Below are 15,151 nucleotides of genomic sequence, written 5' to 3'. Positions count from 1 at the left end.
CAGGGGACACTGTATGTATGTATGTATGTATGTATGTATGTATGTATTGTGTGTGTATGTGTCGTGTGTCTGTATGTATGTATGTATTGTGTGTGTATGTGTCGTGTGTCTGTATGTATGTATGTATTGTGTGTGTATGTGTCGTGTGTCTGTATGTATGTATGTATGTATGTATGTGTATGTCCCTTAAGACACTTCGAGAGCACTCCCCCCCCCTCCCCTCCTCCTCTACTGGGTTAGGTTAGGTGGGTTGGGTGTGGGGGAAGTAGATGGATATGTGGGTGGGTTGGTGGGCTGGGTGGGTGGGTAATGTGGGTATAGGTTAGGTGGGTATCATCTGAGAGTTGGTGTTATCTGCCGTCCTTTGATAACAGGACAGATATGTATGTGTGTTTATGTCTGGTGGTGAGGGAGATCAAGGTGTGTGTGTGTAGGTTAATGTTAGACTAGGTTAGGTTAGGTTATATTAGGTTTGGTAAGGTTATATTAGGTTAGTCTCTGAAACCGAGAGAGACTTAATAATAATAATAATAATTAACGGTTTATTGAAAGAGCTTGGCAGCCAGAAGGCTCAAAATATACAGTTACATATTTGGGGAATGGGTTACGAATTACAAATAATATACAAGTAACATAAGTGACACAAATAAGACATATAATAACTAGATGGGGAAAAGCTCAAACTACAGTTCATTTCAACATAGTGACAGTGCAAGAAGTAGTATTTACTGGGAGTGAATACACTGGTTTATTACAAGTTATTGATAATTTTTAATAAACCACTTCAGCAGCGTGAGAGAGTTCTGCAGAGAGATACCGTCTGTGTGAGCAATAGCTAGATATAGTCCGCGAGAGATAACCAGAGAGATAGAGAATCAACGAGAGATACTGTAGTCAACAAGAGAGAGAGAGAGAGAGAGAGAGAGAGAGAGAGAGAGAGAGGACAATAACTATAACACACTAACTGAAACCTCCATATAACGAACTTGTATCTTTAGGTAGTCCGTTAAATGGTGGTTTTTCGCATTTAACGGACCCTCGATATAACAAGATTTTTACCTCTAGCAACAGTAATAATAATAATAACATCTAAAGGAACTATAGAAAAAAATATATTACAAATACAATCAATAACAATAACAAATACAATCAATAACAATAACAAATACAATCAATAACAATAACAAATACAATCAATAACAATAACAAATACAATCAATAACAATAACAAATACAATCAATAACAATAACAAATACAATCAACAACAACAATAACAACAATTAAAATATTACAACAACAACAAAAACATACGAGGCCTTATATCTACACATGTTATCATCACCCTATTGAAACTGTGGCTCATATGTGTTAATGTGTCACTGTTAACGAGGACACATAGTGGGACCATATGTGTTAATGTTACCAATGATGACACATATTATTGGGGGTGTTTAGCGATCATTAGTCATGTGTTTGTCTGTCTGTATGTCTGACGGGCCCTCGATATAAAGGATTTTTCTCTAAGAGTTGGTTATATCGAGGTTTAATGTTGTTGTAAGAGGGTGTGTGAGTTAGTGTGTTTTTGTTGTTGTAGATGTTGTAAATATTATTGTTTTTGTTGTGTGAGTAAACTTCTTGTAAATATTGTTGTTGTTGTTGTTGTTGTTGTTGTTGTAAGTTAAACCTGGTGTTGTTGTTACAGGCTGTGTGAGGAAGCAGCGTCATGAACGGTGTCGGGAACGGCTATTACCGTGACGACCCCTGGGACAACGACTCCCGCACTTCAAGGTGGGCTCTCTCTCTCTCTCTCTCTCTCTCTCTCTCTCTCTCTCTCTCTGTCTCTCTCTGTTCCTCTCTCTCTCTCTCTCTCTCTCTCTCCTCAACAATAACATGAGACTCACACACAAACACAGTAGTTTCTGGTGTTATAAGAGATAAAATAGATAGCTCAAATGCCTAAGTAATCCCTCCACTAATCCTCTGACTAATCCTCTGACTAATCCACTAACTAATCCACTATAATAAAAATGATTAAGTTTAGTGATTGTGATACTTAATTCCCTTGAGTACGATGACTTTAACCACTTGAGTACGATGAGGTTTATTCTCTTGAGTACGAGGAGTTTATCCTTACAGTACGATGTCGTAACTCAAGGGGTTAAACATCGTACTCAAGACATTAATTAAGTTCATCGTACTCAAGGGTTTAGGATGAGTGAAGTGACGTCATTGTTTACATACATGAGGTGGTGTACTATAGGGGTTAGGGATGAATGGAGTGACGTCATTGTTTACATACATGAGGTGGTGTACTATAGGGGTTAGGGATGAATGGAGTGACGTCATTGTCGACATACATGAGGTGGTGTACTACAGAGGTTAGGGATGAATGGAGTGACGTCATTGTCGACATACATGAGGTGGTGTACTACAGAGGTTAGGGATGAATGGAGTGACGTCATTGTTTACATACACGAGATGGTGTACTATAGGGGTTAGGGATGAATGGAGTGACGTCATTGTTTACATACACGAGATGGTGTACTATAGGGGTTAGGGATGAATGGAGTGACGTCATTGTCGACATACATGAGGTGGTGTATTACAGAGGTTAGGGATGAATGGAGTGACGTCATTGTTTACATACACGAGATGGTGTACTATAGGGGTTAGGGATGAATGGAGTGACGTCATTGTTTACATACACGAGATGGTGTACTATAGGGGTTAGGGATGAATGGAGTGACGTCATTGTTGACATACATGAGGTGGTGTACTATAGGGGTTAGGGATGAATGGAGTGACGTCATTGTTTACATACATGAGGTGGTGTACTATAGGGGTTAGGGATGGAGTGACGTCATTGTTTACACACATGAGGTGGATCATGCTCGTGGTTGGTGAAGGATTATGGGTTAAGAAGTGAGACACATTCCTCCCCTATCTTAATTCTTCATCTGTTGCTTCACCTCTTTTATCAGTTGTTGTTTAGTCCTCCCTTCAGTTTAATGACCTCGAGTGTCCCTCACACACCTGTTCTTAACCTAACCTAGAGTAATCAAGCCTAACCTAACTTAATGTAACATAACTTAACCTAACTTAGTGTAACCTTACTTAATGTAACATAACTTAACCTAACTTAGTGTAACCTTACTTAATGTAACATAACTTAACCTAACTTAGTGTAGCATAACTTAACCTAACCTCACTTTACGTAACTTAACCTAACTTAATGTAACATAACTTAACCTAACTTAGTGTAACCTTACTTAATGTAACATAACTTAACCTAACTTAGTGTAGCATAACTTAACCTAACCTCACTTTACGTAACTTAACCTAACTTAATGTAACATAACTTAACCTAACTTAGTGTAGCATAACTTAACCTAACCTCACTTTACCTAACTTAACCTAATCTTATGCCTTACACATCTATCCTTAACCTAACTTAACCTAATCACCCCCCCCTCATTCCTGTGCTATACGCTACTCCCACGTTAACTCACTTTAGTTAACAGCTCTTAACCTTTAAAGCAGAAAAAACTCACATTTTACTTTCTACTACGCAACTGACGACTCATCATCTACTTTCTCGTGTGTGTGTGTGTGTGTGTGTGTGTGTGTGTGTGTGTGTGTGTGTGTGTGTGTGTGTGTGTGTGCGCGAGAGAGAGATTGCTAATTCATTCCATTCACCAACGTAGCGAATATTTCCTCCCTCCCTCCCACCACATTACCTGCACAATCTCCTCCTTAACTCACTTTCTTCTTCTCATTTTTTCTTGTTTCTTCTCTTTCGTTTTCTACCTATCGAGCTTAATGGCTCGTTAAAGGTAATGGCTCGTAATTAATGGCTCGTACAGGTAGATGCTTCGTTAAGTCACGTCTTATTAACCATTTTCTTCAATAATAATCTTACCTGCTTTCTATTTTCTCTAATGATTTACTATAACTATTTCTCTAACTTAATTTTTTTTCCATAAGATTGTAAATTTTTATCGTCTATTTTCCATTACGTTTACTCTTGTGTATTTGTCTTAAGGTAACATTTTAGACGAGTTATGGCTTAATATTCCTCCATTTTCTATGATTTCCAAGACTATAGAAAATGGGAAATAGGTGAATACAAAATAGGGAAAAAGTGTACATTATTTATTCTAGTATGTATATGTGTTGTATGTGTATGTATGAGTGTATGTTTATTTAATAAACTTTATATAATACGTTTTTATTGTGGTTATTTTACAGGTATTAGACAGGTATTTTCCGAACACCTGCATGTCCTAACATTTTGTACAGCATGTCACACTCATTCTTGAAGCTAACACTCGACCTCAAGCTAACACTCAACCTCCAAGCTAACACTCAACCTCCAAGCTAACACTCAACCTCCAAGCTAACACTCAACCTCCAAGCTAACACTCAACCTCCAAGCTAACACTCAACCTCCAAGCTAACACTCAACCTCAAAGCTAACACTCAACCTCAAAACTAGCACTCAACCTCCAAGCTAACACTCAACCTTTAAACAAATCTTCTAGGCTAACACTTATCCTGAAAGCTAACACTCACACTCCCAGCTAACACTCAACCTCCAAGCTAACACTCAACCTCCAAGCTAACACTCCACCTCCAAGCCAACATTCGACCTCCAAGCTAACATTCGACCAAAGCTAACACTCCACCTCCAAGCCAACACTCAACCTCCAAGCCAACATTCGACCTCCAAGCTAACATTCGACCAAAGCTAACACTCAACCTCCAAGCTAACACTCGACCTCCAAGCTAACACTCGACCTTCTCCCCTCACAGCATTTATTATCGGGATGAGATGTCTTCAGACGCCTGGGAGGAGGACCCGGTCAGGTAATTGGTTACTCAGCTCAACTTAATTTGATCTCAGTGTAGGAGCTTAATTCTTGTCTCACCTGAGCTCAGTTTGGTTTTATTAAGAAGTTTGTCGTGTGTGTTTGTTTGTTTGTTTGTTTGTTTGTGTGACCATGACTGCCCCTCTTTGCCCCCACTTGTTTATTTGTTTACCTTGTGTCTATTGTTTGTTTGCTTACATTATTTGTTTTGTTTGTTTGTTTATATGTGTTTGTGGTTTGTTTGTTTGTTTACTTTATTTGTTTGTTTGTTTACCTTGTGGGTATAGAGTACTGTATGCAAATAGTGACTCGGTGGGGCTATTGTTATTGTTTCAGAAGCGAGGTGTTAACGTGAGCACCTGGGATATTGCCTCCCTCTCTTGCTCCCCAGGTAACTACTGTTACTACTACTACTACTGTTACTACTACCAACTTTAACCATTACTACTACTACAACTACCAACTAACCATTACTACTACGACTACTACTACCACGACTACTACTACCAATTATAACAATTACTACTACTACTACCACAACTACCACCACCCTTAACTACTACTACTACTACCAACACCACCACTAACTACAACTACGACTATTTTAAGCTAGACTATTAAGTATTGCAGCAATTATTCTCACCGTATACAGCAGTACTGGCTAGTCTCACCGATCGCCTTTTGTTTTGTCAACCTATACGTATCCATGAGTCCTATACCCATATTAGTGTTGGAATCTATACTTTTACGTCATGTCGTTTATACTTCGTTTATATTTTTTTTTCGATCCTATGTGGGTGAGAATTTGTTTTTGTTGAGTTTACTGTATTTATTGCCACTGTAGATGTGTTTTTGTTTATACAGTCAAGTGTTTTTGTAGTTTTTTGTATTTGTAAGATTTTTTTGTTAATGATTTGAGTAATTTTTGTGTTGTATTTATGATATTGAAATTGCTATAGATTGTAAGGTAAGTTGTTATTGAGTTGTATATTTTATTGTTACTATTGTAAGTATTATATGATTATTATTATTATTATTATTATTATTATTATTATTATTATTATTATTATTATTATTGTTATTGTTACCGAACGTTGATAATAATTGTAATATTTTCCTTTAATTCCATGACTATATTTAGCTGTTAAAAAGTGGTTAGGTTAGGCTAGGCTAGGCTAGGCTAGGCTAGGTATGAGCATGTTGTGTGGCGAGATGTGGTTGTGGCTGAAGCAGGTGTGTGTGTGTGTGTGTGTTGGTGGGCGTGATACTGCAAGGGCGCGGCTCAATTAGGGGAGGCCGTGGGGTGACTGTTGGTTGACTGGGCCCCTCAAACCTTGTCTCACCTAAACCCAGTTAATCCATGTCGGTGTTGGTGCCAGTCAGTCTTAAACGGGTCCCAGTCAGTCTTAATGAGGTCCCAGTGAGTCTTATAGAGGTCCCAGTCAGTCTTATAGAGATCCCAGTGAGTCTTATAGAGGTCCCAGTCAGTCTTAAGGTCGTGTGTTAATAAAGTAAGGTCTTGGGTCGCTGGCTGTAACGCACTAATAACGAGAGAGAGAGAGAGAGAGAGAGAGAGAGAGAGAGAGAGAGAGAGAGACCCCCCCTTGTCACTCTATGGTCACTCTTCACGCCGTAAGACCCAGCCAATCCCCGGAACAGAACCCTAGAGAAAATGTGGTTAGGTTAGGTCCCCCCTATTTATATCTATCCTACCTACCTACCTAGATGTTCAGTGACCCGATCGGTTTTGTCTGGTCCCAGCGTCACCTTTCCCTCTTCTTCTCCCCTCCTCTCTTCTTCCCCCTTCTCCTCTCTTCCACCTCTTTTTCCTCTTCTCTTCCACCTCTCCTTCCTCCTCCTAATTCTCTTCCTCCTTCTGCATTAATACGTAGGTCATTTACACACACCAGTACAGTGTGTTAGCCGGGAACCATAACGGGAGATGTGTTTAGAAACTGGTTAGAGTAGAGAGTGTGTAGTGAACCCTCTATATAACGGACGATATAGAGCTGATAGTCCGTTATATCAAGGGTTCGTTAGATATGAAACCCCCTTGTAACGGATTATATAGAGATGAAAGTCCGTTATATCAAGGGTCCGTTGGATATGAAACCTCAGTGTAACGGATTATATGAAATCCGTTATATGGAGGTGTCACTATATATAGGTTATAATACCAACATATGAGCGATATTTTCCACCCTGAATTTGATACCAGGTATTAGGAAATGTCCAGGAGGGAGGGAGAGGGGGGGGGTGAGGGAGGGGGAGAAAGAGAGGAGAGGTAAGGGAGGGAGAAAGGGTGGGGGAAGGGGGGGGGAGAGTAATTTTCTCCATAATCCCTTAAGAAAACGATTATGCAATATGGAATTAGTGTCTTGTTCAACATCAATTTATATATCCGTGTTGCAATAACCCACTGTTAGTTGTTGCCAAATCTGCAATTAATTGATCAATGTTGCCAGAAAATTGATCGAAAAAAAATGTCTTTATAAATTTCATTAAAAATAATCGAGTATTAAAATTGGAGGAAAAATTGGATTGGTTGGTAATTAAAGTGAAGAGATGCCAATTAGCCTTTCAGTTGTTTATTTTTGTTTTGAAATCAGTTTAACCTTTTGTGTGTATGTGTGTGTGTGTACGTGTACGTGTGTGTGTACTTGATTACGACACATACACAGACTGGAATTTCATACATGATTTTTCTATATTTTTTTTAGAGGAATTTATTTATATATTTATTATTTTTATTATTTACTTTTGATTTCACTTTTATTATTAATTTTTGGTTTTAATGTGAAAATAATGACTTGTGATATACGGAAAATTATTAATGTCTCGTTAAAAGTGACATGATATAGTGAACGTGATAATAATGGTGAAAATACCAATACAAATATATAATAAAAGAAAAAAAAATAGTGAAAGTGATAAAACAGTGGACGTAATAAGAACGTGATATATTGAAAGTGATAATAGGCAATACCATGATATACTGAAAGTGATTATCTAAAACGGCAGTGAGTGATAACATTATGTATAAGAAAGTGTCACTATCATGCTACAGTGATCAGAAAGCACTAACATGATATAATAAGAAAGTGACTAACTAACATGATGCAGTATTCTGAAAGTGATCAAGAAAATGACCGTAACATGATAATAGTCTTCTGGAAGTGATGATAACCTAATAAACTGAACGTATAATGATAACATGATATACTGAAAAGAGATTGTGACAGTGACTCATCAACTGAAACATGATATCGTTGTCGTAAGCAGCTCTCAAATAATTTCATGGTTATATTTGCCCCATCATGGTAGCGGCCTGGGGGTAAATTTATCCCATCATGGTAGCGTCCTGGGGGGATGGTAAAATTTATCCCATCGTGTTTGCGTCCTGGGGTAATAATTAAATTGGTCCTATCATGGTAGCGTCCTGGGGGGAGGGGGGGTTTAATGGTTGAATTTGCCCCATCATGGTAGTGTCCACAGGTTAGTAAAGGTTTCTCACTGATATTAGTAAATTTCCACATATTATTTCTTCTTACACGACTAACTGTTAACTGCAGTTTTATGTGATGGCTTATATATCTCTACTGACTAACTGGGAAATAAACTGGTAACTTTATATCATGTTTAGTGTTATTCAAACCAGTGTAATATTATGCTAGGTAATGTTATTTAGGCCAGTGTTATTCTAGCTGTACAGTATGATTTTATGCAAGGTAATGTTATGCCAGGTTCTCCAAGGTAGGGTTAGGGCTGGGCTGGGTTAGGTTGGAGTAATCGTTCGAGGAGTCAAGGTAACGTTGCAGCCAGAGTTGATTGGCCTGCAACTTTCACACCGTTATTATCTTATTCTGTATATATCATTTACTGCGGTGTAAAAAAGTTGAACCTCAGGTGTGTGTGTGTGTGTGTGTGCGCGTGCGCGCGTGTGCGCGCGTGTGTGTGTGGGTGGGTGTGTGTGTGTGTGTGTGTGTGAGACTTGATATTATTTTATTGTGTGTGTGTGACTTGATATTATTTTATTGTGTGTGTGTGTGACTTGATATTATTTTATTGTGTGTCAGTCAGTGTGTGTGTGAGAGTGTGAAGTAATATTATTTTATTGTGTGTGTGTGTTTGTGTTTGAATGAACCGTAATTGCGTCTTTTCAACAGCGATTTATCGTAAATTGGCATTAATGCTTCATGTTTTTTGTCAATTGAATTATACCTGACAAACACTCTTATATGATACAGGTATATTAATCAACAGGTATGTACAGTCTAATATTGTAATACTGATAATGGTCTACAGCAACAAGTAACGAGAATTGCAAAAAAAATAAAATACAAAATCAGCATATTTTTGGCAAAGGTTAATGAATGATGCAATGGTAACCTTCCAATGTTTTAAATTATGAAAAATTTACTTCATCCTTTCGCATTGATTTTCAGTCCTTATTGAGTTACGAGGAGAGTATGTGTTACTTTGTTTACTTTTGGTAACTAATGCTAACTTATTGACTTGCAGTTCGGCGTACGACAGAGATCGGATGTCGCCGTACAGAAGTGACCCTCGGGGGCACTCTACCGCCAGCAATGGCTACTCTTCAGGTGAGGTGTCTCTCTTTCTCTCTCTAGGTGGTCCCCCTCAGGTAGGTCTTCTCCCTCTCCTGCTAGACACATCAATCCCGAGGTGGGATTGATTTTGTCATGGTTTATCCTCTCTTGTCACCCCTTCCCACTTTTTTGCCCCTTCACCTTGTCACCCCTCCACCCATAGTTAGGAGACATGATTAGCTGTTTACCTGCATAGTTTACAAAATGTGCCTATACTGTACAACTGTAAATTTGTATGGCAATTTTTCTGAATTATTATTATTATTATTATTACTACTACTATTATTATTGCTGCTATTATTATTTATTATTATTATTACACAAGATGAATCCTAACTCAAAATAATAAGTCGGAGGATCATATACCCCTGTACAGTACTAGATGATTTTACAACATAGAAATTAACTAATTTTCACCTTTAAAAATAATTTGACTAAATGAAAAGCTTTACACACAGACAATGGGTCGGTCGTCAGCACAGAAGATGGGCCGACGTACGTGCTGGAACACTTGGCCACCTTCAGAGTGTCGCCCGAGAGTGACCTGGTGTACCCGGCCGACGGGATGCGCCGCCTCTTACACATGGAGAAGACCTCGGGCATATGGACACAGAAGATGTTGCTCAGACTAGACAAAAAATGGGTCTATATACAGTCTCATGAAAATGGGGTAAGGTGACATTACTCTGATTTTAATAGGATTTATTGTACTGTACTTTTATTAGGCTAGTAAAGCAATAAGTGTGAAAAAAGGATAAAGTAAAATAGCAAAACAGAGTTAAAAAAGTAAAAATGAAAAGAGAGTGAGAGAGTTAGTGAGAGCGAAAGATAAATAGAGAGAGAGAATCAGCGCTGCTTAATTCTTGTCCGTCAGTACGATAGCGGGAAAGAGTTTGTGAGAGCTGATAATAAAGAGTAACAACCCAGATTAATACACACCATTGTACTGTATTGTATAGTGTATGAAATATATAGTGTAGTGTATAGTGTATGTAATAGCTTTAACCTATAAACTGGTGGTGTGTCAGTGTGAAGAGAAAGATTCAGTGTTGGTACAGTTATAGAAGTACTACAGTGAGTATGTCCTTGAAATCTATTGCATGTATACTGTAGTTATCATGTAGCCATAACTGTACTGGCATTTCTTGTTTTAATACAGAACTGTAACTCTACTCATTGATTACACTAAGTACAGTTACACTCTTCTCTTAATCCTTTGAGTACGATGGCGTTAACCCAATGAGTATGGTGGCATTAACCCCTCGAGTATTAACGCCTTGAGTACATAGGTCTTAACTCCTTGATTACGAGGACCTTAGAATCATCGTACTCAAGGGGTTAGTACTAGTGTCAATGTACTTAAAGGACATCATCGTACTCAAGGGGTTATGCTGTTTAAAATACAGTATACTAGTTATGTAATCTAATTCAAGTACTAATCTCTTTTCTATATCTTTTCTCCCTAAATTGTATTGTGTATTATCACTAATAAACTGTTGGGGAGATTTGATATTTAATAGATCCAATTAGACGTGTTTTTCATAGTTCTAACGTGATATATTTTGATAGGCTTGCAAAGACTGGACACCTCTGATAATGCATCGAAGAAACTAATATTTTTAGAATTTTTGATTCAATATTTAAAAACATATTGTACAGTTAAATAATAAAGTTCCCAGAGATGTGATTCATTGTTTTTTGTAAATTAATCTTTATTTTGATAGCGAAATGCTCAGGCTCGAATGTCGGTATTTGATTAATGTGTAATTTTTTGTCAACAGGACGTCGTGGAGAAGTTTCCCATGGAACTGATAAGGGAGCCTACAGCATTCACAAGTGAAGACCCAAAAGAATTGTACAATAACATCTTCATATTTGTCGTAGCGGAGGACCCAAAGAGGAATTACCAGAACCCGACGGAAATGCACATATTCCAGGTAATATTCGCGCGCACACACACCCACACAAGTATCATTATGGAGAGGTCTTATGAATTCCAAAATGAACGCCACGACTCCTGCTGTCTCAGTTCATCAAAATCCTTCATCCGTTGTCATATTGTCCAACACAAAATCATCACCTGAAGATTACACCCCCCAATTTCACCTTAAGATTAACTAACCTAACCTAACTCTTTCCCCCAGGTATTGTTATGGTGTTTAATCATCAGGTGAAATAAACTGGGGGGGAGGGGGTATAATCTTCAGGTAATCCCATTTTAATGTCACTGTTCATACTTGTCTTACACCTACCTCGTGGTTTCTGGCCCCCTCTTGATTCACCTCGCATATAAAGTGGTAGAGGAGTGAGAGATCATATTGAATATTAGGAAAAATCTCTGGAATGAATTTGGGAAAGTATATACAAGTCATTCAATTTGATTCTTTTGTTCTTGGGGTATTGTGAATTTAATAGGTGTGTGTGTGTGTGTGTGTGTGTAAAAATGGTTAACTTGAGCCCTGTGATTATGAACTGCATTTTGATTTTTACGTCAGACAGCAGCTAGTTTACTGTGTGCCCCATATTCATTCGGTGAACAGTAGCACAACAGGATTAAAGTACAGGTCACAAGTGTGTGTTTGACAGACTCCAGTGGTCAGGATATTGTGGTGTTGATGTTAGAGTACTTTCTGTATATTGTTTATTTAGTTCTGTACATAGGAGTTGACATAGCTACTACAGTAGGTGCTAAATGTGGATAGTGTTAATATATCACCTATCTTGCCATCAGAGACCAGGTGTTGTGCCCCTGTGCTTACAACTGTCCCTGAAACGATCTATTTTCTCAGTCTAGGATAAAGTGTTCAAGTGTGTGGCCATATATCTCTAGAAAGTGTTAATATAATATTTTTATGGCTACCAACTAAGGGAGATGTAGATGTTGTTGTACTGTACTAGATAAACAAATTTAGGAAAATCCACTTATGTGTTGACTGCTTCTTACTGATATTAGTACATATAAAACCTTAGAGATCTGTTAAAAGTTGATCTGTGTACAGTAATAATGTATGAAATACTGCAGACTATTGCATATTCACCTATGACAACTCAAACCTTTTCCATTGGTTCTGTGTCTCAACATTTTGCTCACATGTTTGAGGTATGTACAGTATCTTATTCCCCGAGTGATTCTTTCATGTGTGTATCCATCTGTAGAGCATAGATGGAGTCACAGGAAATGATGAATATCTCAGTCCTTCAGTTATCGGACATTGTATACAACTTTGAGCTCTTTTTCACTCTCTCCAAAAGGCCCAATGAATTTAAAAACAAAACTGCGACTCCTGTTATCTCGGTAGCGTTGTCAAAATTCTTCGTCCGTTGTTTCATATTATCTCTTGCAATTACAATTAACAACATGAGGATAATCTTAGCTTATTTATCAGCTCGTGAGTGAAAGAACAGGTTATCTATCTTATCTTTATCTCTGGAGCCTCATCCCTTCTAGGAACTACACTCCACGTTCTAAGGCTTGAAAACTTGAAGCTTTTATCGAACTATTATATCTGTTATCACTTACCAGCAGCATAGGGGAAGGCAACTGAGGGTTTCATTGGTCCTCCTGCAGTAATTCATCGGTCCTTCTGCAGTAGTTCTTCAGTCCTCCTGTAGCAGTAACTTAAGGCAAATGTAACTGGGTTTTAATTGACCTTGGTACGAAGGATTCCACCACTAAGTCCAGGGATTAGTTTATCAGTGTATTGAAACCTTATTTATGAATTATGACTGATACTTGGTAATATTTAAGATTTTAAGACAAGCAATATATATTCTCAGACAGTCACCATGATGTTGAAGGGTTACTGCACTTGCCTGTACAGAAATGGAGGAACTTAAACAAGGGATGAGGGTTGGTTAGGTTAGGCTAGAGTTAAAGTTTGAAGTGTGAAGAATTAGAATAGGTTTGGTTAGGTTAGAGTTAACGTTTGAAGTGGTAAGAGTTGTGGCAGCAGGATTTCATTTAAGGCTTTGGGTATGGGAGACAAATTAACTACTAAATATTCTAAGACAACCACTTCAATATATTATCTAAGTATACAGGTTTACAGTGTATGATAGGCAATTCATTACATCACTAAGTCATTTAAGAGACCCTAGATGAGTGTATCAGCGGCGTCTAATCTCAAGGTTACTGGATATCGCGGCTCTGATACGGTGTTGTTCCCGAGTCTATAAAAGTGGTGTGTACTGCAATGACCTTTAAGAAGCTGATTTCCGTAACTTGTTATAAAATGACGATGGATGAAGATAAATTCCCTGATTGGTGGAGATTTGTAATTTTTGTGATTCGTGTATTCAAATATTATAATCATCGGTGCAGTAATTACAGGGTCATTGGGTTAATTTATGATATATGTTAACTCTTTCACTACAGGTATGCCATTTTTTATATTTGGTTGATGTCAGTTTATTTTATTCAGCTCCTTGTGTGGGTTAGATGTGATTGGCTGACCGCTCATCCATATAAATACAAGCACAGGTATTTGCCAATGATGTTAAGTTATTGAGGGAAATCAAATGTAATAAAGTGTAAAGTCGAACAGAATGACCCGAGTAAACTTCAAAACAAGGTCGTGGGAATATTTGCCGAGATTCAGTATTGAGGAATGCAAGAGAACGCTCCTTGGTCTTGACAACAGTGAGAAAATTATACCACACTTTACAAACTTACTGAAGACAATATCCAAACTGAATCTAGATGTGAGAAGTTCTTGGGTCATTGTGAGAAGACAGTGAACCTTGTAATGAAGAAACTAGTTTTATTTGTACAGTGATTTTATAGTTCGGCAGTCTATTTCTGATCTGATTCTTCCTTACTTGGAGTCCTGTAATTCTAGATGGTCTCTGAAGTACTGTACATCAATCAATCAATCAGAGTACCGTCCTCATATCCAAGGGTTAGCGACCACAGTCTTCCACCCGAAAATCTTTTGGGCTGTTTTTACTTATCAAAATTGATTTTGTATCTTTCTAGGGATCCAGTTTTTAATTTCATTCTTTCATCCTAGTTTCTGTTTATCCCTTGGCCCTCCTTCACTCAACTTTGCCCAACTTTATAGATAAGGAAAATGAGATACTTTGGTTATATAATTAGGGTTGTGAGGATAATAACAGAACTATTAATGGGTACAGTTGAGATACACGAACGACTGCCAATTGATAGAAAACACGAAAAGCCATAAATGAGCAACATGAGAGGGAAATTAATAGACATATAAAGTTAGATGGGGTAAAAGTACACAGAATATGATATAACATGATATAGAAATTCTTAAAAATGAAAGATTAAAATAGTTCATCCGTTTCCTCTTTCTTTCAGTGTCTACGAATTAGTGCCAAAGATGTAGTGGAGGACGTGAAACTTTTTATGTCCGGGAAGGGCGTTCCTGGGCGGGGTCGGGCGGCCAGAGCTGGGCGGGGCGAGCACATTCCCCCTCCGCCCCAGGAACCCGCGCCAGAACCCCCGCTGGCAAATGGCTACCGTGGCGACTTTTGTAAGTATTCCACTGTAATGTTTCAGAAGGGAATCCATGAATAATAGGCTCCTACCCTCTTCACATTCAATGGACCTCCATCTTGAGTAAATACAACATGTTTTAAAAGACTCATTTTCTATAAGATAACAATAATTAAAGTCATGAGTCTGATTATCCTTTTCTGTATATCAATAA

General features: G+C 38.0%; 1 protein-coding gene across 3 annotated transcripts in view; it reads left to right on the top strand.

Annotated features, from left to right (window-relative positions):
• Nucleotides 1-1,703: 1,703 nt before the first annotated feature.
• LOC121853295 (epidermal growth factor receptor kinase substrate 8-like) overlaps nucleotides 1,704-15,151 on the top strand; it is a gene marked incomplete at its 5' end in the record, with an annotated part of 58,584 nt that continues 45,136 nt past the window's right edge. For 2 of the 3 annotated variants that reach the window (XM_042347321.1, XM_042347319.1), the window contains 6 exon segments: nucleotides 1,704-1,789; nucleotides 4,814-4,867; nucleotides 9,391-9,473; nucleotides 9,938-10,149; nucleotides 11,261-11,416; nucleotides 14,800-14,974. In XM_042347321.1, the coding sequence (XP_042203255.1) occupies nucleotides 1,725-1,789; nucleotides 4,814-4,867; nucleotides 9,391-9,473; nucleotides 9,938-10,149; nucleotides 11,261-11,416; nucleotides 14,800-14,974 (745 nt within the window). 3 annotated transcript variants of the gene reach the window in all.

This window comes from Homarus americanus, unplaced genomic scaffold (genome assembly GCF_018991925.1).
Source record: "Homarus americanus isolate GMGI-L3 unplaced genomic scaffold, GMGI_Hamer_2.0 scaffold30450, whole genome shotgun sequence".
Lineage (NCBI taxonomy): Eukaryota > Metazoa > Arthropoda > Malacostraca > Decapoda > Nephropidae > Homarus > Homarus americanus.
The sequence above is the reverse complement of the archived record's forward strand: the minus strand, read 5'-3'. Positions and strand labels throughout refer to the sequence as shown.